General features: G+C 42.6%; 1 protein-coding gene across 3 annotated transcripts in view; it reads right to left on the reverse strand.

Annotated features, from left to right (window-relative positions):
• Positions 1-12,441, reverse strand: part of EHHADH (enoyl-CoA hydratase and 3-hydroxyacyl CoA dehydrogenase) — a gene marked incomplete at its 3' end in the record, with an annotated part of 45,470 nt that overhangs the window by 14,586 nt on the left and 18,443 nt on the right. For 2 of the 3 annotated variants that reach the window (XM_081086234.1, XM_081086232.1), the window contains one exon: positions 4,413-4,517. In XM_081086234.1, coding sequence (XP_080942360.1) covers positions 4,413-4,517 — 105 coding nt within the window. The remainder of the gene's footprint in view (positions 1-4,412; positions 4,518-12,441) is intronic. The other variant, XM_081086233.1, reaches the window with a different exon arrangement.

The raw sequence follows: 12,441 nt of genomic DNA on the forward strand, positions 1-12,441 counted from the left end.
GAGTCAAAAAGTTTGCCCACCCCTGCTCTAGATCAAGACAATGGTACCAGCTTCACATAACTATAGATTTGTATTAATATATTTTATTATTGATATACTTTATTGTTAACACATTTTATAATATCTCTTATAAAATATCAATATATATTTTTATAATACAGTTTTATGGAGTCTTTTCTTCAAATCAACCCATCAATTTTGTTCTGCCAAATAACCACATACTATATTTAAAGACAAAAAAAAAAGAGAAAATTGAGGAAACATAAAAAGAAAGGAAAAGCATAAGACCTTAAATGAAAATGAAAGGCAAAATAAATAAGCCTAGCTAAACTTCGCATTTGGTAAGATAATAAATGGCAAATGTAGATAAGATTCTCTGAGGTAGACCTTCATTAATCTGTCCTATTTTTCTACTTTGTCTCTCTAGCATTTACCTATTACAAAGCAGCACCAGGAAATTATAGAATTCTAGTGAAACTCATTTTTAAAAATAGAAAGAAATTGCCCTGGCTGGTTTTTCTCAGTGGCTAGATCATCGGCCTATGAACAGAAGGGTCCGGGTTCAATTTCAGTCAAGGGCACAAGCCTAGGTTGTGGGCTTGATCCCCAGTTGGGGGCGTGCAGAAAGCAGCCGATCAATAATTCTTTCTCATCATTGATGTTTATATATCTCTCTCCCTCTCCCTTCCTCTCTGAAATCAATAAAAATTAAAAATCTATACATATAAAAGCCTAAGTGACTGTAATGACCAGAACAACCGGAATGATGAGAACAACTGGTTGCTATGATGCGCGCTGACCACCAGGGGGCAGATGCTCAATGCAGGAGCTGCCCCCTGGTGGTCAGTGTGCTCCCACAGCCAGCCTCTCCTGGCCAGCCAACCTCCCGTGGTCCCCCCCACCCCACCCCACCCCCGGGGCCGGCCAACCTCTCATGGTCCCTCCCCGCACTTGGCAGGCCCCCAGGCTGGAACAGGGAACCAGGGGTGGGTGAAAGTGGATGCAACCCCTTTCCCAGGGGAGTCAAGGGCTGGCTCCCTCCTTGGGGCCGGCAGCCAACTTCCCATACCCCATCCCTTCCCCTGGCCAGCAGGCCCCGATTGGCCCACTGCCTGCCCGCTGCAGTGGTAGTGCAGTGGCGAGGGAAGGAGGAGGGGAAAGGCGGGGAACCGCGCGGCGGGGGGTGTGCCAACGATGGTGGCATCGGGGTCCAGTGTCCATTCCTTCCACTCCTGGCCCAGCGACTGTCGCCTCCTCTCTGGCCCGGCCCTGATCAGCGTGGCCCTGATCGGCCCTGATCGCCAGCTAGGCCTAGAGACCCCACTCACGCACAAATTTTGTGCACTGGGGCTCTAGTAAATAAATAAATAAAATAAAAATAGAAGAAAGAAAAAGTTCCAGAATTTTCCATAGGACTCTAAGCCCTAAATCAGGGGTGGGCAAACTTTTTGACTTGAGGGCCACAATGGGTTCTTAAACTGGACCGGAGGGCCAGAACAAAAGCATGGATGGAGTGTTTGTGTAAACTAATATAAATTCAAAGTAAACATCATTACATAAAAGGGTACGGTCTTTTATTTTTTTTTTTTTAGTTTTATTCATTTCAAACGGCCGGATCCAGCCCGCAGGCTGTAGTTTGCCCACGGCTTCCCTAAACACTAAAAGAGACACAATGCAGGTCAGAGCCAAAACAAAAAACTGGAGCCCACCCTGGCCAGTTGTTCAGTGGTTAGAGCGTTGGCCCTGTACCGAAGGTCACTGGGTTCGATTCCCTGTCAAGAGCCTAAAGTGGAAATAATCTAAATATACATCAACTAATAAGTGAGTAAACAAATTGTGATATATCCATACTATAGATTACTATTTAGTAATTTAAAAAAGAAAATATTAATACATGAAACAATATGGATGAATCTCAAAAACATGGTAAGTGAAAGAAATAAAATAAAAGATTGCATACTATATGTGTGATTCCATCTATGAGAAATTCTAAAAAAACAATATAGAAAGCAGGTGAGTGGCTGTCTGTGGGAGGGAATCTACTGGAAAGAGGCATGAGAGTACTTCTTAGGGTGACAGAGCTACATCTTTTTTATTGTGACTACATAACTGTAAACAACTACAAAATTTCATCTGTCTCTATACTTAACATGGGAGAATTTTTGTGTGTGTAAATTATAGCCCAATAAAGAAAACCCAAAACAAAGAAAAGATCATTTATACAATTTTGGGGTTAAAACTAACTTGTTTTCATTTCTGCATATCTCTTTTAAATTTTTTTGTCTATATTCATACATATTCTATGCAGCTATAATTATAGAATATATGTAAGTTTATATTATAGACACTTTCATACACAAATAATTTTATGTATTTCTAAATAGCATTCATGACTATAATTTGAAATAGTTACACATAATTGTCCAAAGCCCAGAACCGTTTGCCCCATTGTTTACAGGTGAATTACCAAGTTTTAAAGCAGATGATTCCTCCTCAATATTTGGGTGCCATCAAGTGGACAAACTGTGTAATGTGGCTGAGACTGAGTAGACTTCTATAAATTTTATAAATTAAAAAAAAAAGGATGTTTAAAACTTATAATCTAAATTAATTTTTAAAATGAAATCAATTTTAAAAGATGAAAACAGACAATTTTATAAATGTACTAGAGCAGGGGTGGGCAAACTTTTTGACTCAAGGGCCACAATGGGTTCTTAAACTGGACCGGAGGGCCGGAACAAAAGCATGGATGGAGTGTTTGTGTGAACTAATATAAATTCAAAGTAAACACCATTACATAAAAGGGTAGTTTGCCCACGGCTGTACTTGACCATGATCCTCGTTACCTCTTGAAGGAACTTAACTCTCAAATCTGAATCTAAGGAAATCAGTTCAGGAAAAGAACTCTCTGTTGAAATCGGGTTCTTTACAAACTAAGACCACGGGTGTAAATCACAGTCTATTTAAGCCCCCAACCGAAAAATAATTTAGGCACCTCCAAATGTAAATAGCCTTTGCTGCTGGCCAGCCAGGTGACTTCCAACACAACAATAAGCCCTCTCAGGAGGCACAATGAAGCCAGGGATGAAAATGTGCTGAAGACTGTCTGGAAGGCAGAGAAAGACAGTAGGAAACTCATTCCCATTTGGGCAAAGACTTGCAGATTCTCTTTATGAGTCGCCAGTATTCTTCCCCCACAGACCCTGGCCTCTCCAGTTCAAGCTTTTCTTACTGCATTGACAGTAACTGGCTAGAGCCACAAAAAGAATGATTATTTCAGAAAAGTGTATGGTCCCTACCAGGGTCAGCAAAAGAATGACTTTTTCAAAAGAATGCCTTTGAATGACACCGAGCCACTGCCTGCCACCAAGTAGTGAGATGAACGCCCTGCTCTGCCTATAACCAGCACTCTTTCCAATTATTTTTTCTAACACTCTTCAACCCTCTCCACCTTGCTGCCAACTTCCATACATTAAAAAGAAACAGCTAGAAAAGGAAAGAAAAACTCGAGGAGTGCCACACCAAAGAACTCTTAAAGGATGGCATGACTCCATACAGTGAGAAACCAATGAGAGAGAAAGCATAGCTCACAGAAACAGAACCACGCTTTTATTGTGGTCAGTTATAGAGCCTGTCTTCTATTTGCTGAAATGTTTATTTGCTTGTTTTAATTTTAATTGTATTTCTTAATAGAAAATGCATTTATTTAATAAAAATTCAAAAGGTACAGAATAATCTGTATATATAAAAGCCTAAGCGACCATTACGACTGAATGACTGGAATGACCGGCCGGTAGCTGTGCCGCGCACTGACCCAGGCCTTGCTGCTGGGACCCTGACAGCCCCAAATCTGGTTCACCCGCACCCTGGACCCAGACAGGAGGCAGGAGGGAGCCCGATTCCTCACAGAATCAGCTTTGGTGAGCTTGCTGCTGGGGCCAACCTCCCGTGGTCCGTCCCCACTCGGCTCCAATCGCCAGCCAGGCTGAGGGACCCCACCCATGCATGAATTCATGCACCAGGCCTCTAGTAAACAAAAAGTCTCCTTCCAATTGTGTCTCTGGCTGACCAGCCCCATTCCCAGAGACAACCATTAGCCATTTCTTATGCATCCTTATGGAAATATTTTATACACAAGCAGTTACATATATCCATTCTCCCCATATAGACATTCAATCCCATCCCCTCTTTCTTATTTCACAAATGGTAAACCACTATACACAGTGATGCGTTTTACACTTAATATACGATATCATGGCACTCATACCATGGCACGCAATACATAGTTTCTCATTCCTTTTGAAGCTGTGTCATATTGCATCACTTGGATGTACCAGAAGATATTTAAGGAGTTTCTTAAGATAGACATTTAGCTTGTTTCCAATTTGGGGCTATTTTTGTTATCTCCTTACCTAAAACTCTCTGGGCTAATTTGAGTGCTTCTTCAACTGGGTCTGAGTTGACAATTTCATCTAGAATACCCAGCTTGAGTGCTTCATCTGCCAAAACATGTCTTCCTAAAACAAAACAAAACAAGTCACAGAACAATGTGAGATTAAAGCAAAAGCAGGGAGGGCCTCTGTTCTGAATATAAACCTATTGTTAAATAAAATAAATGACAGCTGTAGTAGAAAGATCACTGAAGGGGTAACCAGAAAATGTGGATTCAAGCTCCAGCACTATCTTTTACTATTTGTGTTACCATAAAGAACTGTTTAGGACTATAATTTCCTTGTTGATAAATGGGAATAATTATGTTTACGTTAGTAATTCTGAGTATTAAGTGAAAATAACATATTCTCTCTTTATTCTAGACATAATATCTATAGAAGCACTTTATAAACTATAGATCTCTATATAAGAGATAATTGTTTTAAATTATAATCATAGAGGTAGTAGCAGAGTAGTACCAGTATTTCATATCATATGCACCAAAGGCTGTCATTGATCACACACACACACACACACACACACACACACACACACACGACAGTGCCCGAAGATAAATATGGTTGGGCAGACAGAGGAAAAATGTATTAAGTTGACATTATATAAGTTATAATCAAAATTACACAGGCCCTAGTTGGTTAGGGTGTCATCCTGTATACCAGAAGGTGGTGAGTTCAATTCCTGGTCATGGCATATACCAAAGTTTCAGGTTCAATTCCTAGTCAGGGCAGTTGGTGGATGTTTCTCTCTCATCTCTCTCTCTCTCTCTCTCTCTCTCTCTCTCTCTCTCTCTCTCTCTCCCTCCCTCCCTCCCTCCCTCAACTCAATTTTAAAAAGTTACACAGGATAACTGGGGTGAACTTCAATCACTTTTTTTTTTTAGCTACCCAGAATCTTGATACTTCATTAGTTTGTGGAATCACTATTGTCTGAGCTTTTGAGCCCTCACACCCTAGGCAGCTAGGGTGTGTCCCATGACACCAAGGCTGGCGAATGGAGTGCTCTACTAAGGGTTTTTAGTCCAGGAGCTAGTGACACTAAGCAATAGCAGCTGCTTAAATCTCACATCTCGGGTGGTACATCTGGTGTCTGGTGGTGGTGCCAGGAATATCCAGTGTCCAGTGGTGGCTCTGGCAGCCTCCAGTACAGAATGGCACTTCTAGGGGGTTCCAGAAGTTTGACACATTCCTTACTTTTCTGCCAATACCATCTTCCTTTTGAAAAGTGATCATCAAATCAGTACTGATGGCAACAATTCCACAGTCTTTGCTGCTCTTGTAGACAGTGTTGGTAGATGCCATCTCTGAGACAAACCCTCCATGCCTGGTTCTTATTAGTGCTTCCAAGAGCTACAAATGGGTCTTGATCAGATAGACAGTCAAAAACTTTTGGTATGGATCACTCTGTAACAGCAATATTTGGCCAGTTTTCTGGAACTGCCTTTGAAAACAGGCTTCCAGGTTTCCTCCTGGGGTGAGGAGGGTGGTGGGGAGTGGGTGAGAGGCTTCGGGGGTCAAGCCTCCTGTGTATAAAATCACTAGAGTGAGGGGTGAGTGAATCAGCTTCCTAAGAAGAAAAAAAGAAGGAAGGAAGGAAGGAAGGAAGGAAGGGAGGGAGGGAGGGAGGGAGGGAGGGAGGGAGGGAGGGAGGGAGGGAGGGAACCTGAGCACTAAAAGGATCTTTGAGACAACTAACCAGGGGTAACAAGAACTACCCACTGATGGACTGAAAATTCCTTTAGCTTTTTTTTTTTTTTTTTTTTTACAATCCTCACTGGAAGATATTTTTTCCACTGATTTCTAGAGAGAGTGCAAGGGAGGGAGAAGGGCGGGGAGAGGAGTGAAATATCAACGTGAGAAAGATACATCGATTGATTCCCTCCCACATGCACCCCTAAGGGTCAAGGTATGTGCCCTTGAGAGGGAATCAAACTGGAGACCCTTCGGTCCCCAGGCTGACGCTCTAACCGCTGAGCCAAACCAGCCAGGGCTCCTTCAGCTTTAATGATTTCTTTTGGGTGGATTTCACAAAAGCAGAGGAGTACCAATGCTCTACTGACAGAGTCAATGAGATTCCAGGTACTTTTATTCTGCCAAGGACCTAAAGACCCAGCTCTGTATATACAACCCAAATTCTCAGGCTGAGATTTCAGCTTGTTTCTTCTTGTGCTGCCCTCTGTGTAGAGCACAACCACTGTCCAATGGGCTCTAATAAGAGCCCTGCCTAGAGCTACTATAAGGAGACTTCTCCCTGCTGGGTAATCTCAATTTTTTCCTGTATTTTCCTGGCTTCTTTCCGACCTTTAGAAAAATTTTCCTCCATGGAACCGTTTCCCAATGTCGTTTTAAAGTCCCCCTAAAATTGTACAGATTACTTAAAAAGATAGCTGTATAATTCTAATGTTAGCTTTCTTCTAATTCACTGTGACCTCTTCTACACAAGTCAAAATCCATCATATTCTTACTGTTTTTATCTCTTCTCATCATGTTAAAAAGTGATATTTCTAAAAACTGCCGAACTTTGAAAAAGGCCAGTCATAGTTCACTTCATTTCTTTTTGTCAAATAAGCCAGATTTCTTCCTGATTTTCCCCAAGATACTCTTGCCTTTCAGACTTAATACTGAAAACAGGGCCACAAATTCCTCAGTGTTTGCCCACATGCTTTAATTTCTGTAAACTTGGAATTTATATACTCACTTCACTCTATAGTTGACCCTTGAACAACATGAGTTTGATCTGTGAGGGTCCACGTATATGCAGGTTTTCTTCAACAAATACATTCAGTACTATAAGTATATTTTATCTTTCTTATGATTTTCTTAATAACATTTTCTTGTCTCTCACCTAATTTATTGTAAAATACAGTATATAATACATATAATGCACAAAATATGTATTAATCAACTATATTATCGGTAAGGCTTCTGGTCAACAGCAGGCTACCGGTAGTTAAGTTTGGGGGGCTGTCGAAAGTTACACATGGATTTTCAAGTGCATGGGGGTTGGCACCCTACATCGTTCACAGGCCAGCTGTATTACAACTTCCTCTTAAATCTTATGCTTCTTTGCTTCCTTCCTATTTTGCAGAATAAGCTCATGTTGGATTGTAAGCATCCTCTTATAAATTCTACATTGGATACTTAAAATAGTTCATTTTCTTAAATGTGTGCCTTTTCCTACCATCACAAATTATAACAAATTTTAACTTAATTTATTGATAAGAAATTTAATAATTTTAAAGCATGTGGAGTTTTTCTAACTCCCCTTTCATATTCTATAAGAGGAGGAATTTGGATCCTGTATATAGTTTTGTATTGTGGTTTCCATGTCAAAACATATGAATTTCAATTAACAGTTCTCAAACTTTTTAGTCTTAGGACCCCTTTGCATTCTTAAAAATCACAGAGCACTCCAAAGAGCTTCTGCTTACATGGGTTATTTCTATCAATAGTTACTGTATTAGAAATTAAACCTGAGAACTTTAAAAATGCTTTTTATTATATGTTAACATAAATAAATTTTTATGCAAAATAACTATGTGTTCAAATTGTTAAAAATTTAGTGAGAAGCGTGTCATCTATAATAATAAAAGCGTAATATGCTAATTAGACCAGATGTCCTTCCGGACGACCTTCCAGCCAAAGCCGGGGCTGCAAGGGAAGCCCAGGTTCCGGGTGCCAAAGGGAAGCTGGTGCCGGCAGCCGGGGAAGGAAGGCCTACTCTTGCACAAATTTTGTGCATCAAGCCTCTAGTTGTTATATATCTTTGCAGATTTCTTTCATGTATGGCTTAATAGAAGACCACTGGGTTCTCATATCTACTTCTGCATTCAATTTGTTCTGATGTCAGATGGCATACAATAAGCTCTGGAAAATTCCACCGTACACATGGGAGAGAATGAGAGTAGAAAAGGCAAGTAATGGCCAATGACTATGAAAATAGTTCTGACTTCATAGTGGTTCTCAGCAATACCCATCAGTCCCTGAATCACACTTTAAGAACTCTTAATTTAGATGATCATTTTAAAGACTGCAGACCATCTTAATATATGAATGTTCCATACATTTAGCATTTATCTGTTGATGGAGTGATTGAAGTTATTTTGAAAGTAGCCTTTTGTTGCATTTTGTTCTTATCCTTGGGAAGGCTGCATGATTCTATTTCCTGGAAGTTTAAAATCTATACCAAAATGTATCAGGCATTGATATTGCTTCATCAGTTTTCCAGAAAAATGGTGTGCTTGCTAAAATACAATCTCTGATTCTAGTTCCTGAAAAAAATTCTTCTATTTTTTCCTTTGGTTATTTCTCACCTTCATGCCTCATGCTTTGGGAGCTCTTATTATTCATAACAGACCTCTATTACATACCTTCCATGACTTCTACCTTCACTTACATTTTATGTATCTTTTTGTTAAATTCTTCTGAATTCTATAAATGTGTCTCTATTTATCCTCCATTTTGCTGATTTTGTTGTCTGTTTTATGACATCTGTTTTTGTTGCTTCAAAAAGAAATAATTGTGGCTAATGTTTTGAATTTAAACAGGGTATTCCTGTTTAATAAACAATTTTCTTTCTTATTTTGTAATAATGTGAATTTTTTAAAATCTGTTTCAGCAGGCTCACATTTATGCTTCATTTTTATGCCACAATATTTCCATAGGCTTTAGATTTGGGGTTTAGTTTTGAGATTTCGGTTTGTCTGGTTCTTTTGTTTTGATCCTGAAATGAAATTTGCTGATACTTACTATTGCTGCCTAGGATCCCTGGGTGTAAAACTTACCCTCAACACCTTGTTAAAACATAGAGAAACCTCACCTATACCTAAAGGCCAAAGGCTGGCAGGATAAAAGTGCCACTCCCCGGGTGTTCTAGATAATAAGAGGAGTCTCATCGAAGTCTAGAGATCTGGGGGCACCCCCGTACCATGAGTGATCACAAAGAATCCCATCAGGGCTGGGGATCAGCTCTGAGAGAGGGTTGGCTTCCTGTGCTGTTCCGAGAACAAGGAGGACCTGACCTAGAAAGTAAAAGCGGAAAGAACAGGGCACTGCAGTCCTTGTCGCCTGACTGGACAGAGAGCATCAGGGAATGAACTGCAACGTGTTCAAGCACATCTTTTGCGATCACTGCTAAAGATGCGGTCGTTTTCAGCTGGCACTTCAAGGGGCTTGTGGAGAAGCAATAGTTGGTGCTGCCATCGATCCTCTTTCCAGAATTACCTCTCTTACGGATTTCAGAGGATCAGAATACGTTTATTTATTAATTTAATCCAAATCTATTTGCTTATTAATTTTGTACGGGATCAGCTCCTGCAACACTTGTAGGTGTTTTTTCCCCTCCATCAGTAAGGAATCTCTACCTTTTAGTGACAATTATTTTTAACATCCTTTCTTAGTAAAAAAAAATTTCCAAACAAAGAACGATTTTTAGTATCATCATTATTTACAGCTACTGTGCGGGTTTCCTATTGCTGCTATAACAGATTACCACAAACACATAGCATCGGCAGACAACACACATGTGCGATCTTAGTTTAGGACGTCAGAAGTCTAAAAGAGCTCAGCAGAACGAACAGCGTTCCTTCTGGAGGCTTTAAGGAAGAATCGCTTTCTTGTCCTTTCCAGCCTCTAGAGCAGCAGTTCTCAACCTGTGGGTCGCGACCCCTGTAGGGGTCGAACGACCCCTTCCACAGGGGTCGCCTAAGACCATCAGAAAACACATATATAATTACATATTGTTTTTGTGATTAATCACTATGCTTTAATTATGTTCAATTTGTAACAATGAAAATACATCCTGCATATTAGATATTTACATTACGATTCATTACAGTAGCAAAATTACAGTTATGAAGTAGCAACAAAAATAATTTTATGGTTGGGGGTCACCACAACATGAGGAACTGTATTAAAGGGTCGCAGCATTAGGAAGGTTGAGAACCACTGCAAGGTTGCCTACACTTCTTGGCTTGTGGCCTTTCCTCCCTCTACAAAGGTATCCGTGTAGTAGCTGCTCTCCTCTGACCTCTTGCCTCCCTCTTCTAAGGATTCTTGTGATAAATTCGACTCACCTGGAAAATAAAAACTAATCTTCCACTGAAGATCCCTAATTCAATCACATTAGTACCTTTTTAAAAAAATATGTATTTTTACTGATTTTAGAGAGGAAGGGAGAGGGAGAAAGAGATAGAAACGTCAATGATGAGAGAGAATCACTGATCCACTGCCTCCTGCACACCTCACACTGGGGATCGAGCCCACAACCTGGGCATGTGCCCTGACCGAGAACTGAACCCTAACCTCCTGTTTTATAGGTTCATGCTCAACCACTGAGCTACGCTGGCCGGGCTACATTAGTACCTTTTTAATGTAAGGTAACATATTCATCGGTTCTGGAGATTAGGACGTGAGTATCTTTGGGGGATTATTATTCTGCTCCCCACAGTTACCATTTAGAAAAATCTTCTATGTGACAGAAGCATATCATGTAGCTTCATTGTTCCTCAGAATTGCTTTGTTTTACTGATGAGAAAACGGGCACTGAGAGTTCAGAAGACCTCACTCCTAAATCCAGGCCAGTCTATTCAACTGTCTACTTGACATCTCCACTTGCTTGTCTACCAGGCCATTAATCAGGGTGGGGGGGGGAGGGGGGGAGGGGGTGATCAGGGGCTGGGCTGGCTGGGGGGAGGGGCCGTGGGAGGTTGGGGGGGCCGAATGGAGGGAGGGGCAGTTGGCCGCCACAGTGTGCATCATAGCGACCAGTCATTCTGGTCATTCCAGTCATTCCAGCATTCCGGCTCCTTGGTTTTTATATATATAGACTGGAGGCCCGGTGCACAAAAATTTGTGCACTCGTGGGGGAAAGGGGGTCTCTCAGCCCGGCCTGTGCCCTCTCGCAGTCTGAGACCCCTCGGGAGATAATGCCCTGCTGGCTTAGGCCTGCTCCCGGGTGGCAGAGGGCAGGCCCAATCCCTAGGTGCAGCCCCTGGTCGGGCTCAGAGCAGGGCCGATTGGGGAATTGGGGCGCCGCCCCCTGTGATGCACAGAGCAGGGCGGATCGGGAGGTTGTGATGCCACCGCTAGTCACGTTCAGGGTAGGGCTGATTGGGGGGTTGGGGCTCCGTACCCTGTCACACACAGAGCAGGGCCGATCAGGGGGTTGGGGAGCTCCCGCCTGTCACGAACAGAGCAGGGTGCATAGGGAGGTCGTGTCCCCACCCCCCTGTCACACACAGAGCCGCAGGGCGATCAGGGAGTTGGGGAGCTCCCCCCTGTCACACACAGAGCAAGGCCTATCAAGGGGGTGGGGCGCCGCACCCTGCAACACACAGAGCCGCAGGACGATCAGGGGGTTGGGTCGCTGCCCCCTGTCACGCTGATCCTGGTGCTGGGAGGCCTCGCTGCTCCGCTGATCCCGGTGCTGGGAGGCATATTACCCTTTTACTATATAGGATAGAAGCCTGGTGCACGGGTGGGGGCCGGCTGGTTTGCCCTGAAGGGTGTCCTGGATCAGGGTGGGGTTCCCGCTTGGGTGCCTGGCCAGCCTGGGTGAGGGGATGATGGCTGTTTGCATCTGGTCACACCCCCTTCAGGGTGGGGGTCCCGCTTGGGTGCCTGGCCAGCCTGGGTGAGGGGCTGAGGGCCGTTTTCAGACTGGCGGATGACTGAAGCTCCCAACCTGTCCTTTTTTCCTTTTTTTTTCATTCTGGGCCAGCTTTAGCTCTGAGGTTCGGCTCCAGCTATGAGACCTCTGCTGCTGAAAGCAGGTTTCTGACCTTTGTTTACCTTCTGTATTTGAAACAATGTTGCGGTCCTGCTGGCTGAAGCCCAGGGTTTTTTTTAGCTTCTATATTTGTTACAATGTTGCTTAGAGTGCAGCTCAGAGGCCGGCAAGGCAGGCAGGGAAGCTTGGCTTCCTCCATCAGTCACTGACGCAAGCAAGCCTCATTTAGCTTCCAGCTGTCTGGCTGCCGGCCGCCATCTTGGC

This window comes from Myotis nattereri (assembly GCF_964212035.1).
Source record: "Myotis nattereri genome assembly, chromosome: 3".
Lineage (NCBI taxonomy): Eukaryota > Metazoa > Chordata > Mammalia > Chiroptera > Vespertilionidae > Myotis > Myotis nattereri.